This window comes from Budorcas taxicolor, chromosome 13, assembly GCF_023091745.1.
Source record: "Budorcas taxicolor isolate Tak-1 chromosome 13, Takin1.1, whole genome shotgun sequence".
Lineage (NCBI taxonomy): Eukaryota > Metazoa > Chordata > Mammalia > Artiodactyla > Bovidae > Budorcas > Budorcas taxicolor.
This window is the reverse complement of record NC_068922.1, coordinates 2,634,548-2,658,478: the sequence shown is the minus strand read 5'-3', so window position 1 is coordinate 2,658,478 and position 23,931 is coordinate 2,634,548. Positions and strand designations below refer to the sequence as shown.

Below are 23,931 nucleotides of genomic sequence, written 5' to 3'. Positions count from 1 at the left end.
AATTTGGGACCAAATCTTTCATACCCCTTAAACTATAACTTTTATAAGTTTTAACTGTAGATGATGTTAAATCTATTACTATTCTTTAAAATGCAACCAAGGGGAATTCTAAAACATGATATTTTTCCTTAAAGAAAAGTTTACAGTCATGTTTACGGTTTTGACAAAGCTGACATTCTTTGTTATCTTCTAAGTCTGAACAAAACATGGTAATAAACAGACCCACATTCCATTTGGATGTAACCAGCAATAAAGAGCCTCTGAGGACAATACTGATTTTTATTTTATTTAAACATTTTTAAAATTTTATATTAGAATATAGCTGATTTATGTTGTGTTAGTTACAGGTGTACAGCAAAGTGAGTTAGTTATGTAATTATATATATTCTTTTTCAGATTCTTTTCCCATATACGTTACTACAGAGAATTAAGTGGAGTTCCCTGTGGTATACAGTAGGTTCCTATTGATTATCTATTTCATATATAGCAATGACACTGATTTTTAAATCAAGGATACAGAAAGTTTATAAAATTGTTCAAATATTAAAGATGACTTTGAACATTCAACCTGTTTCCAGGAGGATACAACCTGTGATATTAACATAAAAGCTCTCTAACTGCATAGAACATACTGTTTTCTATGTTTGTAGAGTTTTAGATTTGGGCCTTTTTTTGTAGCCAGCATTAATCACTGAAAAATATAAGACAGCAAAAGCTCAAGTAGATGAGTAAATACAATTCTTCACATATTTTTCCAAGGAAGCCTACCAGCTTTGTCTGGCGAAGCATCAGACATCAGCTACACGGGGAGGTAATGCATGACAGTTCTAGATTTCACAGGGAGGCAGCACTGGCTTCCAATAAGCAGACTCAAACAGTTCCTTATTAGGGATGGGAGGGGATGCGGAGATAAGGGAGAAGCAGTCAAGAAACAATAGAAAAAAAAAAGAAAGAAAAAAAGAAACAATAGAAAAGCCTTGTGGCAAGGCCCTGGTTCCCCCTCAAGAGATAAACATAACAATACTTTTGAGCTGTTTTGCAGATACCGAAACACAAGGCGGGAGAAATTAATTGCAAGCTGCCTACAAGCATGCAGACCCCAGACAGGCTGGAACCAGAAGATTGATGATGCGGACTCTCAATTACAGCAACACCAACCAGTCAGAAGAATGCCCATGGGCTGGTCATGCCCTCTTTGAACCATTTCTATAAAACTACTAAATACCCACTCTGGGTTGCAACACACTTTTGAGGGCATTAGCCTGATGTGGCCCCTTTGCTTGGCAAAGCAATGCTTTTTTCCTAGTCTTTTCTACTTCACACCTGAAATTCTAATTCAGAGGCTGGATTTAGCTTCAGAAATTTGACAGATCCCTGGCTTGGGGCTGACCCTTAGCGAGCTCGTCTTGAACAACTGTCTATTTGGGGCCTAAGGCAGCAGAGACTGCCACTCATGACCTAGGGGTGGCATAGGTCACGGGCCCCTGGGCACTGATGGGCAAGCAGAAGCTGGGGTCCTGGCTCTGAGGGTGGAGCTTGTGCCACCGCAGAGCTTCCTGCTTGGCTTAGTGCTCGGCGGCTACTCTCCCGATCCTTAATGATTTGTGAACACAGAGCACTTGGGTCCCACAGACTACATAGCTGGTCCTGCCTGGTGTTTTTAGGTGCGGGAAATGAACCCATTCCAAACATCCAGGTCTGTGTGATGGCCACAGGGCAAGTCTAAAGTCAATGGCAAGTGAATTGATGTAAGAATTCTCTGTGGACTTCAAAGGCCTTGGAGGCAAGGGCAGGAGAGAAAGGCTTTCAGCCAGGTGGAGGACAGGACTTACAGAATCAAGTATAGTGGGACAAGAAAGTTCATCCTGCTTCACCACATCTGAGATGCTATCAACATGCCCTCATTTTATTTACCAGCAAGCAAGCAAAATGGTGCTGATTAACAGAAAGTTGCCACGGATCTTAAGATTCATTCTAACTTGACAAAGTCATTTAAAAAGTGTGTACCTTTGAATCATAAAATATCACAGTATTTTGATAGCAACTGTCGGGTTTCCTCCAAAAGCCTGGAAAGACTTGGGAAATTAGTTTGCTCTATTTTGTTTTATTAGAAGGTGTAGAAGTACTTGCTGCTTTTCCAACTTTAAAAATGAGCCTGTAATAAACTACTGCTCACTTCCTGGTAAAAATCACACTTACAGGCCTCCTAAACAAACTGCCTACAGACCAGACAGGGAGTCCCAAGTAAGTTTCTGATGTTTGGTTACTGCTGTGAGATTCAGGGTTTTCTACAAGTACTGTTTGCCACCGTAGGCCTAAAAGACACAGAACATCTCTTTACAGAAACCCTCAGACACAGCCCACAAGGATTTTTTAAAATTCCCTGCAGGTGGGCAGGAGCAAGACAAAGGCAGTGGGGTGAAAGCCCCAGGGTACCTCTGATGCCCCTGCGCGAAGCGCGTCCTTCATGGCCGGCCCATCTCTGCTGCCAGCTACAACTCCTCAGGAGCACAGCACAGTCAGGAAAGACTGCTTCTCTCAGCCCTGCGGGCAAGAGCTCTGCCTCCAGGCTGGGTGTGGAGGAAAGGGGAGGTGCAGGGGGACAGGAGACTTATTGTTCATGCCTCCTGTAGTCCTGATGCCCCAGGGAATGGTCAGATTTTTCAGTCCCTCTGAAAAACGGACACACAGGCACAGAATCCAGGCTAACACTGTTGTTTAGTTGCTCAGTCGTGTCTCACTCTTTGCAACCCCATGGACTGCAGCATGCCAGGCTTCCCTGTCCTTCACCAACTCCCGGAGCTTGCTCAAACTCATGTCTATTGCATCGGTGATGCCATCCAACCACCTCATCCTCTGTCATCCCCTTCTCCTCCTGCCTTCAATCTTTCCCAGCATCAGGGTCTTTTCTAATGAGTCGGTTCTTCATATCAGGTGGCCAAAGTATTGGAGCTTCAGCTTCAACATCAGTCCTTCTAATGAACATTCAGGATTGGTTTCCTTTAGGATTTGACTGTTTCGATTTCCTTGCAGTCCAAGGGCCTCTCAAGAGTCTTCTCCAACACCACAGTTCAGAAGCATCAATTCTTCAGCACTCAGCCTTCTTTATGGTCCAACTCTCATGTCCATACATGACCACTGGAAAAGCCAGGCTAACACAGCACCATCCTTGTTCATGAATGGATTTTGCAATAAACAGTGCAGAAGGTGAGACACTGAGCATGTGAACTATGGTAAAACAGATCCCCACCCACTTCACCTGGCCTTTAACAATGCTTTGCTGTCTGGTGGGCGGGGGTGGGGGTGGGGCATTAAAACAGGAGTCACCCATTCTCTTGCCTGGGGTCTTAGAACAAACGCTGGAAGTTGCTTCAGCACAGCCCACCACTGACGGACTTTGCTGAGTGTGGACAGGTGGACAGGTTTGGTTCGGTAACACTGGGGCCCCTTTTTCATAGAAATGATTCCCACCCCGTGTCTGGGCAGGAGGAGCCACTGGACTCCTGAGGAGGGTGAAAAGCCTGTTCTGAGCCAGGTGAAGGCTCTGGGAGGGTCACAGCTGGTGTGGACACAAGGACCGCTCTGCCCACCCCACCTCGCTCCCCAGGCTCCTCACAGAACTGCTGTGAAGAGGCTTTTTCAACAGTCTGTGATCTCTGCCTGTCATCAGCCATATGAGCTGTAGCTTTTCTTTAACTTCACTTTTCCACAGAAATTTGCAGTTAGTAAAGGACATCAAATGCACACATTCAGTTCAAACTCACTGAGCTGCCACAGCAAACGTGGGGTGACGGGTATCACTGGCTTCATTTTATCAGCAGGAAATTGAGATTCAGGGCCTCATCTACCTGCCTAGGGCAACATCAGCCTGTGGAAGACCTGGTTGGGCTAGTGCCAAGGACTCGTATGCCCTCTACCATGGCTGCCCCTGGGGCCTCAGCCCCCACTGGGACCCACCCATCAATTTATGTACACAGTCTCCTGGTTCTCAATGTTTGGCACTAAATAACAGGGCAGCTTAAAAAATACTCTAAGCATGTATTGAACTGTTTTCGTTGGAACCATAATTTTAATTTCTTTTTTCTCCCCTGTTTTATTGAGAGATAGTAGCTTGGTACAAAAGTAATTATAGTTTTGGACCATGAATTCTAAATCATTATAATGAGGTTCAAACACATCTTTATTAATCAAAGTAGGAACCATTATAACCAACGCATTTTTGCCAATGAGAAATAAGTTTGTTTATTCTTATAGCATAAAAATCATGCTTCAGGATTTGACAAACTCTTGGAAAGCATTTTCTGCCTCCTGCTGGTTGTTGAAGGATTTCCCTGCCAAAAGTTGTCCAGATGCTTGAAGAAGTGGTAGTTGGTTGGCGAGAGGTCAGATGAATATGGTGGATGAGGCAAGACTTCGTAGCCCAATGCGTTCAACTTTTGAAGCGTTGGTTGTGAGCTACGCAGTCGGGCATTGTCATGGAGAAGACCTGAGGCCTTTCTGTCGACCAGGGCTGGCTGCAGACTTTGCAGCTCTCAGTGCATCTCATCGATTTGCTGAGCGTACTTCTCAGATGTAATGGTTTTGCTGGGATTCAGAAAGCTGTAGTGGATCAGACGGGGAGCAGACCACCAAACAGTGACCATGGTCTTTTTGGGGGGCAAGTTTGGCTTTGGGAAGTCTTCAGAGCTTCTTCGCCTTCCAACCACTGAGCTGGCTGTCGCCAGTTGTCATATAAAATCCACTTATTGCATGTCACAATCTGATTGAGAAATAGTTTGCTGTTGTTGTGTACAGTAAGGGAAGACAACACTTCAAAACAACGATGTTTTTGACGTTAAGTTAGCTCCTGAGGTACCCACTTATAGAGCTTTATCACCTTTCCAATTTGCTTCAAATGCCAGATGGCCACAGAGGGTCGACAACGAGTTCTTCTGCCAACTTCTTGGGTAGTTACAAGAGGATCAGCTTTGACAAATGCTCTTAGTTGGCTGCTGTCAACTTCTGATGGCCAGCCACTATGCTACTCATCTCCCTTTTCTCCTTTCCAAAACTTCTGAACCACCACCACACTCAATGTTCATTAGCAGTTCCTGGGCCAAATGCATTGTTGATGTTGTGAGTTGTCTCCACTGCTTTCCGACACATTTTGAAATTGAATAAAAAAATCAGTCAAATTTGCTTTTGGTCTAACATCATTTCTATAGTCGAAAATAAATATAAAATAAACATTAAGTAATAAGTCATTAGGAAAAAAACATTAAGGGAGAAATGTACATTAATGATGCATAACATAACCAGATTTATTTAAGAATGTATTCAGTATCAAATAGTAAAGTTCAACAATGCAAAACTTCAATTCTTTTGCACCAACCTAATTGAAATATTAGGGCCGAGAGGAGCTACTCCACGTTCAAGGTCAGGAAGGGCGGCCGTGAGGAGATACCCCTCGTTATAGGTAAGGAGTAGCAGCTGCGCTTTGCTGGAGCAGCCGTGAAGAGATACCCCACGTCCAAGGTAAGAGAAACCCCACGCCCAAGGTAAGAGAAACCCAAGTAAGATGGTAGGTGTTGCGAAAGGGCATCAGAGGGCAGACACACTGAAACCATACTCACAGAAAACTAGTCAATCAGATCACACGGACCACAACCTTGTCTAACTCAATGAAACTAAGCCATGCTGCATGGGGCCACCCAAGACAGGCGGGTCATGGTGGAGAGGTCTGACAGAATGTGGTCCACTGGAAAGGGAATGGCAAAGCACTTCAGTATTCTTGCCTTGAGAACCCCATGAACAGTAGGAAAAGGCAAAATGATAGGATACTGAAAGAGGAACTCCCCAGGTCAGTAGGTGCCCAAGATGCTACTGGAGGTCAGAGGAGAAATAACTCCAGAAAGAGTGAATGAAGGGATGGAGCCAAAGCAAAAACAATACCCAGTTGTGGGATGTGACTGGTGATAGAAGCAAGATCTGATGCTGAAAAGAGCAATATTGCATAGGAAACTGGAATGTCAGTTCCATGAATCAAGACAAATTGGAAGTGGTCAAACAGGAGATGGCAAGAGTGAACACTGATATTCTAGAAATCAGCGAACTAAAATGGATTGAAATGGTGAATTTAACTCAGATGAACATTATATCTACTACTGTGGGCAGGAACCCCTTAGAAGAAATGGAGTAGCCATCATGGTCAACAAAAGAGTTCGAAACGCAGCACTTGGATGCAATCTCAAAAACGACAGAATGATCTCTGTTCGTTTCCAAGGCAAATCATTCAATATCATAGCAATCCAAGTCTATGCCCCGACCAGTAATGCTGAAGAAGCTGAAGTTAAACAGTTCTATGAAGATTTACAAGACCTTTTAGAACCAACACCCAAAAAAGATGTCCTTTTCATTATAGGGGACTGGAATGCAAAAGTAGGAAGTCAGGAAACACCTGGCGTAACAGAAAAAATTTGGCCTTGGAGTATGGAATGAAGCAGGGCAAAGGCTAATAGAGTTTTGCCAAGAGAATGCACTGGTCGTAGCAAACACCCTCAACCAACAACACAAGAGAAGACTCTACACATGGACATCACCAGATGGTCAACACCAAAATCAGACTGATTATATTCTTTGCAGCCAAAGATGGAGAAGCTCTATACAGTAGGCAAAAACAAGACTGGGAGCTGACTGTGGCTCAGATCATGAACTCCTTGCCAAATTCAGACTTAAATTGAAGAAAGTTGGGAAAACCACTAGACCATTCAGGTATGACCTAAATCAAATTCCTCATGATTATACAGTAGAAGTGAGAAACACATTTAAGAGACTAGATCTGATACACCGAGTGTCTGATGACATTGTACAGGAGACACGGATCAAGACCATCCCCATGGAGAAGAAATGCAAAGAAGCAAAATGGCTCTCTGAGGAGGCCTTACAAATAGCTGTGAAAAGAAGAGAAGCAAAAAGCAAAGGAGAAAAGGAAAGACATAGGCACCTGAATGCAGAGTTCCAAAGAATAGCACGAGAGATAAGAAAGCCTTCCTCAGCGATCAATGCAAAGAAATAGAGGAAAACAACAGAATGGGAAAGACTAGAGATCTCTTCAAGAAAATTAGACATACCAAGGGAACATTTCATGCAAAGATGGGCTCAACAAAGGACAGAAATGGTATGGACCTAACAGAAGCAGAAGATATTAAGAAGAGGTGGCACGAATACACAGAAGAACTATACAAAAAAGATCTTCATGACCCAGATAATCATGATGGTGTGATCACTCACCTAGAGCCAGACATCCTGGAATGTGAAGTCAAGTAGGCCTTAGAAAGCATCACTATGAACAAAGCTAGTGGAGATGATGAAATTCCAGTGGAGCTCTTTCAAATCCTGAAAGATGATGCTGTGAAAGTGCTGCACTCAATATGCCAGCAAATTTGGAAAACTCAGCAGTGGCCACAGGACTGGAAAAGGTCAGTTTTCATTCCAATCTCAAAGAAAGGCAATGCCAAAGAATGCTCAAACTACCACACAATTGCACTCATCTCATATGCTAGCAAAGTAATGCTCAAAATTCTCCAAGCCAGGCTTCAGCAATATGTGAACTGTGAACTTCCAGATGTTCAAGCTGGTTTTAGAAAAGGCAGAAGAACCAGACATCAAATTGCCAACATCTGCTGGATCATTGAAAAAGCATCTATTTCCGCTTTATTGACTATGCCAAAGCCTTTGACTGTGTGGATCACAATAAACTGTGGAAAATTCTGTGAGAGATGGGGATACCAGACCACCTGACCTTCCTCTTGAGAAACCTATATGCAGGTCAGGAAGCAACAGAACTGGACATGGAACAACAGACTGGTTCCAAATTGGAAAAGGAGCATGTCAAGGTGGCGCCCCACTCCAGTACTCTTGACTGGAAAGTCCCATGGATGGAGGAGCCTGGTGGGCTGCAGTCCATGGGGTCGCAAAGTGTTGGACGTGACTGAGCAACTTCCCTTTCACTTTTCACTTCCATGTATTGGAGGAGGAAATGGCAACCCATTCCAGTGTTCTTGTCTGGAGAATCCCGGGGATGGGGGAGCCTGGTGGGCTGCCTTCTATGGGGTCACACAGAGTCAGACACGACTGAAGTGACTTAGCAGCAGCAGCAGCAAGGCTGTATATTGTCACCCTGCTTATTTAACTTATATGCAGAGTACATCATGAGAAACGCTGGGCTGGATGAAGCACAAGCTGGAATCAAGATTGTTGGGAGAAATATCAATAACCTTAGATAATGCAGATGACACCACCCTTATGGCAGAAAGTGAAGAGGAGCTAAAGAGCCCCTTGATGAAAGTGAAAGAGGAGAGTGAAAAATTTGGCTTAAAGCTGAACATTCAGAAAACGAAGATCATGGCATCCGGTCCCATCACTTCATGGGAAATAGATGGGGAAACAGTGGAAACAGTGTCAGACTTTATTTTTTTAGGCTCCAAAATCACCGCAGATGGTGATTGCAGCCATGAAATTAAGACGCTTACTCCTTGGAAGGAAAGTTATGACCAACCTAAATAGCATATTAAAAAGCAGAGACATTACTTTGCAAACAAAGGTCTGTCTAGTTAAGGCTATGGTTTTTCCAGTGATCATGTATGGATGTGAGAGTTAGGTTGAAGAAAGCTGAGTGGCGAAGAATTGATGCTTTTGAACTGTGGTGTTGGAAAAGACTCTTGAGAGTCCCTTGGACTGCAAGGAGATCCAACCAGTCCATTCTAAAGGAGATCAGTCCTGGGTGTTCATTGGAAGGACTGATGCTGAAGCTGAAACTCCAGTACTTTGGCCACCTCATGTGAAGAGTTGACTCATTGGAAAAGACTCTGATGCTGGGAGGGATTGTGGGCAGGAGGAGAAGGGGACGACAGAGGATGAGATGGGTGGATGGCATCTCGGACTCGATGGACATGAGTCTGAGTGAACTCCAGGAGTTGGTGATGGACAGGGAGGCCTGGCGTGCTGCGATTCATGGGGTCGCAAAGAGTTGGACACGACTGAGTGACTGAACTGAACTGAACTGAAATATAACACTTCATTAGTTTAAGGTATACAATTTGCATTTCCTTTAAAACACACAGCAGAGGCAAATGTCCTGCATGCTGCAGGTGGGTGACTTGGGTAACAGGGTTGTCACCTGTGGGTGCAGGTGCATTGCTGGTCAGGAAGAGGTGGGAGTAGGCATTCTCAATCCACAAGTGCTGAAAATTTTATCGTGATTGGCTGTTTTTAGTATCCAACATTGGACATTACATATCCAACTAGGGAGGCCAAGAGCATTCTAACAGTAGTGTGGTGGGAAGATATAGTACTCTATTCGATTAGTCTAGAAGGCTCTGGGCAATGGTTTGAGATCGTTTACCTGCAGTACCACCTGGGGACATCTGCATGGGGGAGAAAAGTGGCCACACAGTTTTGTTTTTTTTTTTAATTTTATAGAACGTGTACAGAATGTCTATACAAGAACTACAAGAAAGTTCTTCCATAGAACTTTCTTTAACTTCATTCTTTCATTTAACTTTCCAGCATTTCAGTGAAATTAACATTTCCTGTTTCACTACTTGGTTCACAGATTTTAGGGAGCACTATTTAAGTACTTCAAACAACATTCATAGCATTGTTTTTTGGTGACTACTATTTACAAGACAAGAAAAAAGTTAATATAGGACACAACTGTCTGCCTAGCTGAAATAAATTCCACTTAACACTGAGGACTTCATTCTATACTAAATCAGCTTCGTTCCTCTATCTGTCCTATGTAAGATACACATATTTACTATCTTTGCCCCTCTTGCTGATGTCCAAATGAGCAGGCATCATTATCTGTCCTAGCTATAAAGGCCTCCACTGTTGAATTTAAAGTGAGAGCATTAAACTCTAGAGTGTGTATAATAAACTGCTTACCTAGTGGTTAATTTTTTTTTTTTAATCTGCTTAGTGAAACTGCGGTTGATGAAGAATATATATTGCAGATGTAATTTACCTGGAGATTTCATTTGTTTCTATCCCATCCCTCAAACCTCGCTTAAATTCACCAACCCCTAATTTAAAATGACACGGTTTCATTACAGCTGTAGTATGGAGTGTGGAACACGGTGACACCAGTTTAAATCACATTACTTACCCGCAGGATCCATTATACTCAAATTTCCCCTGATTCAACTGCATCGCTAAATCTGTCAAGAGACAAAAATAATTTAGCACTTCATCTTCCTGGACAAAGAAGATTCTGATGGGGTGATTTTAAATAATGGAAATCAGATACTGATCCCAGGCTGATAGGTCTTTTTTAACACCATAAGGTACTTCTGGATCTGTTTACAGAGAGAGGCATACAACTCTTTTCTCCATGTTTAAATGACCTTGAGTTTAAAATAAACAAAAAAATGTGCATTCATAGAGATCATGTTGGCATTACTTCCAAATCTGGATTCAATATATGGGTCATAGGACTGTTGAATTACTGTCAAGAGTACAGATGTCTAAGCTGATATATATGTAGTTAGAGAAGACACGCCTTATGACCCAGAGGGAGGGTATGCTGGAGAAATCCAATAGACTTGTATGAATATAAAACTCAATTAAAATGAATCAAAAACAAACTAGGTAAGTATCATATAAAAAATGTGTGACTTAAAAAGAATTATTCTAGTGGGGTCTATACTGGCAGAGCATGGTTAGGACTTTTCTTGCAGGCAAACAAAATCTTCTTTCTTTTCATCAGCAAAAAAAAAAGGAGGGCCTCCTGGTGATTTTTTTTTTTTCTTCTCAAAGCACTATGATTAAACCTTACATTATAGAATAAAACGTAAGCCGGCCTAGAGAATAAACTGCCTTTGGATCATTTAATCTACATAATGGTCTCACTGACAACAAAGAGTACAACTTGACATCTTTTTAAATAAGCAAAATCAGCAGTGCCTTTTCATCTTTTTTGTTTCTATTGGAAACACTCCAGGATCGTGATGATTCCTGGTCATAGTTTAGCACAGTGAGCAGCAAGAGGGGTGCCGAGCAGAAACCTGACTTCAGTTCTGGTCACTGAGGATAGGAAACACAGTCAGGCCACATCCATGCCAAAGGGACGCAAGTCATAGGACCTTCCAGTTACTCCAGATCACAGGGAGCAAGGTGTATTCAGGTTTACAAAGTATGGTGGATTGGCTTGAAAAAAAAAATGCCCTAAACTGGGAAAGATGGGAGATACCCTCATAGAGGGAAAGAAGAGAACAAAAGGGATGTTTTTTCCCACCCATTTTAAAGGACCATGCTTTGAGTGCCCTGAAGCTGGTGCACTGGGATGACCCCGAGGGATGGGGTGGGGAGGGAGGTGGGAGGGGGCTTCAGGATGGGGACACATGTGCACCCATGGCTGATTCATGTCAATGCATGGCAAAAACCAACAGTGTAAAGCAATTAGCCCCAACTAAAATAACTTGATTAATTTTTTTAAAAAAGGACCATGACGCAGTGAATAGGTTTTGTGGCATATTTCTCACCTGTTTGAGACTATATATTTTCTGTCTCTTATCTTCATATTGTGCTCCTAGGCTCCTAAGCAAACTTTGAAAACTTTAAAGATTTTATTTATGCTTTCATAAAAATTGACTACTCTCATTGCAGGAAAAAAAAAATATTATTATATATTGGAACCTGGCCAGAGTACACTTCGGAGGAATAAGTTATACATTAGTACCTCTAAGTGCATAGGACTCCTTAAACACCATTTTAGCAGAATCTGCTCCATAATACCCTACATCTTTATGGTGAGATTCTGCTATGTTGCTGATCTCCTGCTGAATGTCAACAGTGGGAAGGCTACTTTCCCAAGGAGAAATGAGTCATAGTTACTGTACAAAGATCCTCAAATTCTTTTCATTTCATTCTGTCTCTGGACAAGAAGATAAGTTTGATCCAAAAAGAAGAAAAACTAGACATATTTTGGGAAAAGGGACAATGTTTAGCAGATTATTCATGGCATTTTCAAAAGGCAATTCAATTGAAATCAAACTCTATTATCTTCTACCATTGTTTTATTACTTTAGTTCGCGTTTTCAATTTCTCAGCATTCTATACATCCAACAACACGCTGTTTTGCCATATGTCTGCTTCCTTCCAAAAATGCCCACAGTCAACTGACAGCAACTCTTGGCACCGTCCTGTCAAAACATTCTCATGGAATTCGAGGTCACTGGACATCAGTTCCTACCTGGGGTTTGGTAGTTCAGCGAAACCATCTGGCAGCCAGCGTTCCAGAAAATCTGAGGCATGTAATTACTGGAGTCCACTCGGCCTCCCTTGGGGTAAATGCGACTCATTTGCCGTTTGTTATAACTGTGTAACGTATTAAGGAAAATGGAAAAGAGTATCCCGGTAGTGATAAATAAATAACAAAGAGCTAAAGCAATGAAGATTGAGATCAACACTGACAAAAACATGTGACAACAGAGAACAGATTTCACATGTATAAAGGACGCTAAAGAGAAAAACCGTAGTTCCCGGCGTGGACTATAAACACAGTTTGCCTTTGGGCAGGTTTTCCCCGCTGCTGCAGTCTTTCACATACATTATTTTACTAGCTCTACAACCACAAATATTATAGTAGCCATCTTTCTGTTTTAGAGATTCCTGCCAAACTCAAAGTTCACCAACCATTTATTCCACTTAATACATAAGGATACTTCACAAATTCTATGGCGTGTGTCTTCAAGTAGCCTAGACCGACTGACTCATTAAAAGAAGACATGTTATAATGAATATTGCGTTCTGTAAAGAAAAGCAAAGATGAACTTAGAGACTCTGCCATCAGACTCACAGAAAGACAAGCGATAAATATAATTACACCTTGAATCATGAGGCTTTGGAGGCAGATGCTCCATCATGATATCAGTAGCTTCTACTTTCCTTATGTTCTGACGATGGAGATGGCTGACTTAAGAAAAGTGTGATGAATTCAATTCGGAGTCAATTATATGTATACCAACTGACATTCACGGCCACCCCTGGAATATGTATTTTCAGTGAGGACTATGTCTTCTCCAGTCCAGAAGTATTATAAGAAGTTTTAAAATATCACTTGCTATGTTTTTGAGACCAGGTTTTGACTCAAATGGGTCTTATCAAGTGTATCTAATGCAAGAGGCTATGCCTTGGAGCGCTACCAAATCCAGTCTCTCAGAGCCACCTTGTGGACGATGCTGGAAACGACAGCAGAAGGCCCCGAAGAGCCAAGGACGTGTGTGGTCTGTGCAACGAAAACAGTCAACCGTCCGCATGCCTGGGAAGGGAGTGGCACCAAGTCGGATCGCAGCACAGTGAAAGGAAAGCAGACAGAAAAGGCAATAGCATTTAACCTTTGGTGTTACCTTCAGCCACATGGAAACCTTGAAACTTTACAGGCTGTGCGTAGTTGATCATTGTGGACAAATACGGATGGATATTAGTGGTAGCACCCACATATTTATAAGACGCCATCCACGCCTGCTCATCTTCTACGGTAACCAGGCCCTATGAGCACAGCAAGGGGAATACACACGTCAGTGACTTCAGCCGGACTCTCAGACTTACGCCGCAATCTGCCTTGCCTGAGAGTGTGCTCACTTGCTCACCATGCCTGACTCTGTGATCCCATGGACTGCAGCTCGCCAGGCTCCTCTGTCCATGGTATTCTCCAAGCAAGAATACTGGAGTGGGTTACCACGTCCTCCTCCGGCGGATTTTCCTGACCCAGGGATCCAATCCGAGTCTCCTGGGTTTCCTGCCTGGCAGGGATTCTTTACTACTGAGCCACCTGGGAAGCCCCTACAAGCTTCCTTACTAGGGACAATCTGCACACAGGTCCAAGATGAAAGATTTTTCTCTTCCTCAATTATGTTAAATAAAACATAATTTAAAAAAAGAGCTTTTAATTTATTTAAAGATTTTTTTGATGTGGGCCATTTTTTAAGTCTTTAATGAATTTGTTACAATATTGCCTCTGTTTTATGTTTTGGTGTTTTGGCCACGAGGCATGTGGCATCTTAGCTCCCTGACCAGGGATCGAACCCACACTCCATACTTAGGAAGTGTGGAGTCTTAACCACTGGACCGCCAGGGAAGTCCCAATAAAGGATAATTTTAAAAGTTAACGTCAGGACTTCCCTGGTGGTCCAATGACTCCATGCTCCTAACACAAGGATCATGGGTTCCATCCTGGTCAGGGAACTAAGAATCCACATGCCTTGAGGCACGGTCAAAAAAAAAAAGTTAATGTCTATTGTGGCTCCAAATAATACAGATAAAGATAATAGTAAAATATGAAGCTTACCTTACATTTTGGAGACTTTTTTTTAGATTTTTAAAGGACTTTATTCCAGAAACTAAATTGAAGTTCAGAGTAATGCTATGGAATATGTATAAAGGGTATTATAATTCATAATTTCACAAGTTATGAAATAAATTAAAAAACAGAGATCCTTCAATTTTAGTGTACAGGTGAAAGTGAAAGTGAAGTTGCTCAGTCATGCCCGACTCTTTGTGACCCCATGGATAGTAGCCTGTACCAAGCTCCTCCGCCCATGGGATTTTCAAGGCAAGAGTACTGGAATGGGTTGCCATTTCCTTCTCCAGGGAATCTTTCCAACCCAGGGATCGAGCCCAGGTTTCTCACACTGTAGACAGACGCTTTACCATCTGAGTATACAGGTAAGCTTGTTAAATCAGATTCCAGGGCCCCACTCTCAGAGTTTCTGAAAAAGGGAGTCTGCTGTGAAACCTGAGAAATGGCATTTCTAACTAGCTCCTAAGTAGCTGGTCTGGGGACCATACCTGCTTAACACTTTTGGAAACCAAGACACGTACATAAATAGTTTGTAGTATTTAAAAAAAAGCTTATTCTTAAACTAATGTGATAATCCACTACACAGGACCTATTAAAATTGCATTATTTTGCACACAGGCAAAGAGAAACAAATTATTTTAATTTGCTCCTTGTAAATCAGGATGAAAGCAACACAACAACAACAAAAATAACACCTTCAAAAGTGATCAATATTTAACTGAGCTCAATACTCCAGGATAAATAAACTATTGACTCATATCAGTCAATTCATTTGTTAAAAAAATGGCCAGGCCATTTTGTTTACCTGATAACATTTTAGATCATCAAACTGATCTCACCAATAAAAGCCAACAAATAACCAAATAATGTAACTTATTGAGATTTTTCTAAATCATGTTTTCAAATGTCCCCAGTTAAAATTTGAGAGTTCATTCCTAGACTAGGAGCACATAATCATGAATACATTGAATCTGAAAATAAAAATGACCTATAGGTCAGGAAATTCATATGATAGCAAAACAGAAAGGTCTTTGTTCCAAGTATATTGGTGTTTTGAAAGGCTGTTAGTGAATTTCACATTGTATCCATTCTAGGAGTTTTATTTGACATTACTTAATGTCCGTCTAGTCAAGGCTGTGGTTTTTCCATGGTCATGTATGGATGTGAGAGTTGGACTGTGAAGAAAGCTGAGTGTCGAAGAATTAATCCTTATGAACTGTGGTGTTGGAGAAGACTCTTGAGAGTCCCTTGGACTGCAAGAAGATCCAACCAGTCCATCCTAAAAGAGGTTAGTTCTGGGTGTTCATTGGAAGGACTGATGCTAAAGATGAAACTCCAGTACTTTGGCCACCTCATGCGAAGAGCTGACTCGTTGGAAAAGACCCTGATGCTGGGAGGGATTGAGGGCAGGAGAAGGGGACGACAGACGATGAGATGGCTGGATGGCATCACAACTCGATGGACATGAGTCTGAGTGAACTCTGAGAGTTGGTGATGGACAGGGAGGCCTGGCATGCTGCGATTCATGGGGTCGCAAAGAGTTGGATATGACTGAGTGACTGAACTGAACTGAATTTGACTTTATCATAAGGGAAGTAAAGTAATATTTTTAATTGTTATATCCTCTTCACAGCTCATGACATCAAAGTGGTCCTTCTAATAGAAGTACACGGTGTGTTGCAGTTGTGAAACTGTTGGCAGCCATAGGCAGAAATTTACTTTATGATTTGACTCCCACATCAGGGCTTCAGAAAATACTATCTTCTTGTCTATGGGGTCCTATCTTATTTGAAGGAAAACCCGATATTCTTACTGTCTAAAGTTTGGAATAATTCTGGTTAAGTCTGATCCCAGTCTTCTCCTAAGATATTTGTGAAATTCTCTTCTACTAGAATTTCTTAAGATACTGGGGTCAACAAAGATAAGCTGATCTTTGATCATTGATGTTTGTTAGCTAAGCAGCTGTGACCAAGTTATTTTCATCTTTAAGGCCTCAGCCTTCTCATGCGGTTAGTGGGTCAGACTGTAATCCTTGCTACACATGATGACTGACAGTAACAAGGCTGTCATCCAGGGAATCAGCCCAGTACCCAGCTTATGGTACTGGCATTACTAATTATCAATAAACATACAGTAGAAGAATTATACATGCCTTTGTCCATCGTCTAGTAATGAAATCTCAAATGCTAAGAATACACCTAAATGCCCAAACACTTATTTTTAGAAAAATCATCTTATTTGTCTGCCCTAGGTTTTGTGATTCCATCAGGATATAATCATTCCATCACATGGTTAATTTTTTCTTTTGAAGACTCTTGTAAGTAGATGCACTGAGCATGTAAATATTATCCCTATAAATACGCTGTATTTCATGGCGAGTGGGTGGGAGAAGACGGAATAAACAGCAGTTAGTAACACCTGTTCAATATTGAATGACCACATAGTTTCTAATAATGAAAACAAAATGCACAATGGAATTGTTTTGTTACCTTTTTGCTGTTTTCATGTTCAAGGTCATCTGAAGCCTAAATTAGAGAAAGAAAATAATTTACTTCTCTAAAGGGAGAGACTCCAAGCTTACTAGCCCCACACCTGTGGATATTTAAATATGTTAGACAGTTATCTGTACACCTGCTATTCTATTAATCTGTTAAGATAGGACATTACTGGTGACATAAAGCCACAGATACAGTGAGAACTGAAAGGATATCATGGTGTAACTCTCTTCCACACCAGAAAAGCTCATCTTAATGCTTATCTCCGTTTTGGCTGATAGTCTTCACCTATTTCAGTGCTTCCTTAAGGTAATTTAGTTAGTGATCTAGTGATGGGGCTTGGGAAATAATTGATGTGACCACCTCCTCTGGTCAAGGATCACTCTTTAGCAAGTGAACACTCATGTCTGGGTGCGGATAAAGGCAGAATAATGAGTTTAGTAGGCATCTAATCATCTGAAAATAGCTGCAATGCTCCATATCAGAAAAGGTAAACGTAATGGTAGTATTCTCTTGGCTTTGCTCAGCAGACAAATTTGGTCTCATTTTCTTAGCACCTACTGTATACACCTACCGTATACACCTACCTGCATCTTCATCCATTGTCTTTAATGATGAAGTACTACTGCTCCCATCAAAGACCATGTCAAAGGATTCAGTCATCACCCTGGATTTATTTATCCTAAAATTAACTGCCTCTGGACTCCTGGGTTCCCTTTAACCACTAGTTCCCCTTGACAGCAAAACTGCTCAGAAGTATTACTTCTCCTCATTCAGATGTGTCTGCTCAAGGGGTCCCTACCTGCCCCGAAACTCCTCTTTTCAAGGTCACCATGACTCCCAGGCTAGCAATCCAGTGGGCACTCTTGCACCTTCTTACTCTATCACTCACTAGTATTAAAAACCAACCACTTTGCCAGGCCCCAGTGCGGGGTGGGGAATGAGACGCTCAAAGGGTATGAACTTCCGGTTATAAGACGAGTTAAGTCCTGGGGAGGTCACGGACAGCATGGTGACCAGAGTTAACAATACTCTATTCCATGCCAGGTGGTGAGAGTGGTGAATCTGCCTGCCAATACAGGAGACATAAGAGACACAGGTTCGATCCCTGGGTCAGGAAGATCCCCTGAAGGAGGAAATGGCAATCCACTCTGTATTCTTGCCTGGAGAATCCATCGACGGGAGCCTGGTGGACTACAGTCCACTGGGGTAGAAAAGAGTCGGATAGGACAAAGTGACAGGTGCTAAGACAGCAGACCATAAATGTTTCCATAACACACACACACACACACACACACACACACACACATGAAGGTGATTAATATACCAGTGCTTATTCTATGTTAGGAGGGAGATGAGACCTCCAATGGGTAGCACTGATTTTCTAACGAGGGTTTGTGGGATGATTGGGGTCATTAACTCGATGATCTGAACAGCACCACCTCTGCTGCTGGGGTGCTGCTGCTGTCTTCCTGCTCACATGTCATAAGGAAATAAATAACATTTGAAGGACATGGGCCAAAGAGGTAGGGGTCGACACTAGGCATGACCGAAGAGTCACTGTACTGTGCGTGCCTCGAGGTCAGATATTGATTCTGGCCACCCCACTGAGACAGGGAATTACAGGCTCCCTTATTCTCCTGTGGTGCTCACATTTCTGAAATGTCATAGCTACCAGCTGCCATCTCTCGGAAGTCATGAAAGCAAATACCACCAAGACTCTGACCTTCTTGACACTATTGGCAATAGCTTCCTTGTGACCCAAGTCATCTGCAGAAAGTTCATTTCCATATTTGTATTCAGGGTGAGCTTCCTCCTCTTGCTCAGCTGTCAGAAAGACAAAAGGAAAATTCATGAAGCTAACTTAACACCAAAGGGTCAGGCCTCCTCTGTAATTTTGGGTAGAACAGAAGCACTTTTAGATGAGAAGGAAGCTAAATGAAAACAGGAAAGTTTTTAAAAGTAATTTTTTTCTAATTAAACGCTCACTAAACTCTCATCTAATCAAGGTCAAGGAGGACGTCCTGTTATTTCTCTTGCACCGAGCATTATTTTTTTTACTGAATATAGTTGGTTTAAAATTTTGTGTTAGTTTCAGGTGTACAGCAAAGTCACTCAGTCATATATATATACTGATTATTTTCCATTACAGGTCATTATAGATCTAAAACACTGTTCTTGTGTTACACAGTAAATCATTGTTAGCATGGTTTTTTACATGCTTGACCCTTTTATAAGCTTTTCTTATGTGAATGATTACTTCTATCCTAGTATATACAATAACCCTAAAAATTAAAGGATAGTTTGATCTTCTATGACACCCAGAGAAAACAAGATACAAGAGAAGGAAAATACATCTGATAATTCTGAAAAAGAGTCAAAAATGTCCACTTGAATTTCATGGGCATAATGACTTGTGGCTGTGAGTGGTGGGATACAGAAAAGAAAGAACTTGGAAGGACTTACTGCTTCTGTAAATCATTTGCCAAATCTGGCTTAGGTTTAAAAGACTCTGGAGTCCTTCCTGGGGTTCATGGTGGGGAGGGGGCAGGAAGTGGGTGCTATATCAGGCTGGTACCCCAGGAGCCTGGACTGAGCTAAGTGGAGAGGCAGAAATGCCATTACTCAATCCATCAGTTCAGGAAATTACAAGAACTCTGGTATCCACCTAAGGCTGTCAGTGGAAAAAGGACCGCCTGTTGGAAAATTAGCCACATACTGGTGGGTATGAGATCTGTATTCCCATGACACCCATCCTGCAGGGGCTCCCGGACATTTGCCTGAAAACTAGCCAGGAATAGGAGACAGCCACAGGCCATAAGATAAAGTCAACACAAACCCACACTGTCACTACACTGAGCATGAGGGACCTTTACTACAAAAACAAAACCAAAAAAACACTGAAAATATTTCTGAGAGAGGCGAACAGGGCCCTAAGAATTAGATGTATTTTTTTTTAAATAGTATGTTTAAAAGGTGGAAAGGAGAATGCAAGAACAGGAGTAGATGAAAACTTTCACTGATTCTAAGGTGCATTTCCCCCATGCTGGAATATATCTAACAGGGCAAAGTATCCTTTAACCGATGGCATTTTATAATGGACTAGAAGCAGTTTTCCTTCTTTCAGAACAGTAGTGCCTTTCAATCGGCAGTGTCTTAGGTTCAGAAGTTTGGATGACTTTACGCAACGTGCCATTCCAGGGAGGGGATGAAGGCAAGGGAAAGCAGTGAGACACCTTCCTCTTCTGCAACTGATATTCCGGTGATGGGCGATTCTGGAGGCAGATGATTTTTTCTTAAAGTAGGTCATCTTGGCTTTAGGCAGGAAAAAAGGATCTGAGAAACTGAAAGAAGTCTGAAAATAATCTAGGCTAGTGTATTCACTTATATCTAAAACAAACAGATTCACAGATATGATTTGATGTGTCTGAAGTCACAGAGTCAGAATATGAACCTAGATTCTCAGGCTTCTTAGACGAAAGCTCTTAATGTGACACTGGATTTCTGTGACCAACAGTCTGGGATCAAGATTTTGAAACCTCTGACCATCACTATTGAATTTCAATTTTATATCTAGTTTAACCTGCCCAGCCAGATATAAACTACTTGAATTTCAAGGGAGTATATTCCATAGAAGTGGCTGAGACTTAATAACTACTTTAAAAGGGTTGTACAACTAAAGGCTATCATCTCTTGATGGTGTAACACCAACAGCCACACACAATGTTGGTATTCCCCACTTCTCATCCGGTGACATCTTTAGGGTTTTCTATGTATAATACAAGGGATTTGTATTAATTTTGTATCCTGCAACTCTACTCAATTCACCGATCAGCTCTAGTAATTTTCTGGTGGTATCTTTAGGGTTTCCTATGTAGAAACCTGCTCATCTGAATCTATGTCCAGCCTAATAACTGGACACACATATTCACTGACTGAGAGCCTTTTCTATTTTCCAGAGCCTTCAGGCAGGTCTGCCCTCTTGAACGGTGCTTGGTTTCCTCTTGAAGAATTTAAATTAGAGACTCCTCATTCATGTGTAGTCGGATCGTACTGTGATAGAGGGTAATTACAGCCAACTGGTTGACCAGAACTAAACTCAAGTATGACTGAGGGGACATAAGACTCATATGTAATGGGGATAGTAGACATCTCTCCCGTTAGAGAGAAACTCAGGTACGTATGAATCAATGCATTTCTGTCAGAACAACTAAAACTTTACCACAAACTTTCCTGGAATAACATGGGAGTTACTAGAGGCAAATTTATTTTGCGTCTAGGAATGATGAGCATCTGAATAAAGGTTGGGAAAGCAGCCTTAAGGACGATAAGTGGATCATACTGGCCCCTCATTTTAGATGAATGTGTGTGTTCAAGAAACTTCACATCTCTGACTCATTATCGATGTTGTTTCTCCTTTTTTAAAGACAAACAATGATTTTGCAGATTTCTGTTCTTTATATTTCTATACATTAGAAGGACAATGTTGTGGGGTACAAAAGGACTTGACCCTGGAGTCAAGGCAATTTGAGACTGAGTCTTAGTGTCATTGCCACCCAGCTGCGGCACCACATGTAACATATGTTATTTATCTAAGCTTCAGTTTCTTCACCTGAAAAATGAATGTAATAACTGTTTCATTAGGCTGCATAAAGATTGGAGGAAGCACTGATGTAAAGCACTCGATCACAGTTGGTACAACAATCGTAGCTGTTGTTATCATTAATATTATTTTTCTTAATGTGTTTCATTATTCTATAGCTTTACTGGATTATTATCTAATAACACCTTACATGTTTTTGATTATCATCTATGAAAGTTAACTTAAAGTTCAGGGACAGTTTTTATATAATATTCAGACTTTCAATGTTTAAAAGTACTTTATTGATGTTTTAAATATTTTTATTGGCGTATAACTGATTTACAATGTTGTGTTAGTTTCAAGCATACAGTGAAGAGATTCAGTTATACACATATATTTATCCAATCTTTTTCAGTTTCTTTTCTCATATAGGTTAATACAGAATACTGAGTGGGTGCCTGTTAGTATCTATTTTATATGTAGTTGTGTGTTGACAAACAGATTCAAGGGATTAGATCTGGTAGACAGAGTGCCTGAAGAACTACGGATGGAGGTTCATGACATCGTGCAGGAGGCAGTGATCAAGACCATCCCCAAGAAAAAAGAAATGCAAAAAGGCAGAATGGTTGTCTAAGAAGGCCCTACACATAGCTGAGAAAAGAAGAGAAGTGATAAGCAAAGGAGAAAAGAAAGATATACCCATTTGAATGCAGAGTTCCAAAGAATAGCAAGGAGAGATAAGAAAGCCTTCTTCGGTGATCATTTCAAGAAATAGAGGAAAACAATAGAATGTGAAAGACTAGTTTTGTGCTGGCAAGATGGTGGGGTAGAAGGATGTGGGCACTCATCTTCTGTGAGAACTCCAAAATAACAACTCGCTGCTGAACAACCATCAACAGGAGAATGCTGGATCTGACCCAGCAAAGATACCCCATGTCCAAGGGCAAAGGAGAAGCCCCAGTTGTTGGGACCTAACAAACGCCATGATAGGCTTCAGGGACTAAGGTAGGACTCACGGGAAAAGCTGAGTCATTGCCCAGTGAGGTCATCCCCGCGGATGCCAGGACTTGTCTAATCAGCATACTCCCCGTAACCTGGTTTGAGTTTATCAGGACGTAAAAGACATCCCCCTGCAGCCTATAGCCAATTAGTAAATACCAGGAAACCCCTGCAGCCAATAAAGATTAGCCAATTAGTAAATACTAGGAAACTCCTGCAGCCAATCAGCCCTTGCCAACTCTCTGTTCTAAAACCTATAAATACTGCTGTAAATCTGGGCTCGGGGCTCCTTGCTCCACTCCAATGCATTGGATGTGGTGGGAGCCCTAGCTCGAGCTAGAAATAAAACCCCTTCATGCTTTTGCACTGCTGTGGACGTCTTATTCTCTCGGTTTTGGGGACTCAGACTCTGGGCATAACACCAGTAAGATGGTAGGAGGGGTGAAACAGCATTTAGAAACAAACCCCATACCTGCCAGAGATGCTCAGAGGGTTCAAACAAAACCTTGTGTGCACCAGGACCCAGAGACCCCACAGAGACTGACCAGACCTGTGTTTGAGTCTCCTGGTAGGAGTCAGCAGTGGCCTGCCACAGGGGCCCTGGGTGCAGCTACCTGGTCACACAGCCTGTGGCATAAGCCCTCTTTGGGGAGGTCACCATTAACCCCACCATAAAGCAGAAGAACAGACAACCCACAAACTGCAAAACAATTATACCAAAGAAATCCTTGCACTGTTAAGAACGTTCTAGGACCCACAACAGATTTCCCAACCTGGGGATCTGGCAAAGGGACTGAGAACTCCTAGATAATTTGACTTTGGAGGCCAGTGGGATTTGATTATAGAACTTACACAGGACTGCAGAAACAGACCTTTGGAGGGCACAAACAAAACCTTGTGGGCACCAGGACCTAGGAGAAAGGAGCAGTAACTCCACAAGAGACTGACCCAAACTTGCCTGTGAGTGTCCAGGAGTCTCCAGTGGAGGCAGTGGGTTGGTGGTGACCTGCTGCAGGGTCGGGGGCACTGTGTATGGCCGTGCATGCATGGGACCTTTTGAAGGAGGCCGCCATTATCTTCATTACCTCCACCATAGTTTGGTCTCAGGTCAAAAAATAAGGAGGGAACAGAGCCCCGGCCATTAACAGAAAACTGGATTAAAGATTTACTGAGCATGGCCCCGCCCATCAGAACAAGACCCAGTTTCCCCCATAGTCAGTTTCTCCCATCAGGAAAATTCCATAAACCTCTTATCCTTATCCTTCAGAGGGCAGACAGATTGAAAACCACAACCACAGAAAACTAATCAAACTGATCACATGGACCACAATCAAACTATGAGCCATGCCCTGTAGGGCCACCAAAGATGGATGAGTCAGGGTGGAGAGTTCTGACAAAACATGGTCCACTGGAAAAAGGAATGGCAAACCACTTCAGTATTCTTGCCTCGAGAACCCCAAGAACATTATGAAAAGGCAAAAAGATAGGACACTGAAAGATGAACTCCCCAGGTCGGT

General features: G+C 42.1%; 1 protein-coding gene across 1 annotated transcript in view; it reads right to left on the bottom strand.

Moving 5' to 3' along the window:
* PLCB4 (phospholipase C beta 4) overlaps positions 1-23,931 on the bottom strand; it is a 291,829-nt gene that overhangs the window by 71,806 nt on the left and 196,092 nt on the right. Inside the window, exons 18-23 of the mRNA XM_052650707.1 lie at positions 18,560-18,660; positions 16,828-16,863; positions 13,386-13,527; positions 12,702-12,786; positions 12,230-12,354; positions 10,145-10,196 (exon numbers count right to left, since the gene is read on the bottom strand). Coding sequence (XP_052506667.1) covers positions 10,145-10,196; positions 12,230-12,354; positions 12,702-12,786; positions 13,386-13,527; positions 16,828-16,863; positions 18,560-18,660 — 541 coding nt within the window. The remainder of the gene's footprint in view (positions 1-10,144; positions 10,197-12,229; positions 12,355-12,701; positions 12,787-13,385; positions 13,528-16,827; positions 16,864-18,559; positions 18,661-23,931) is intronic.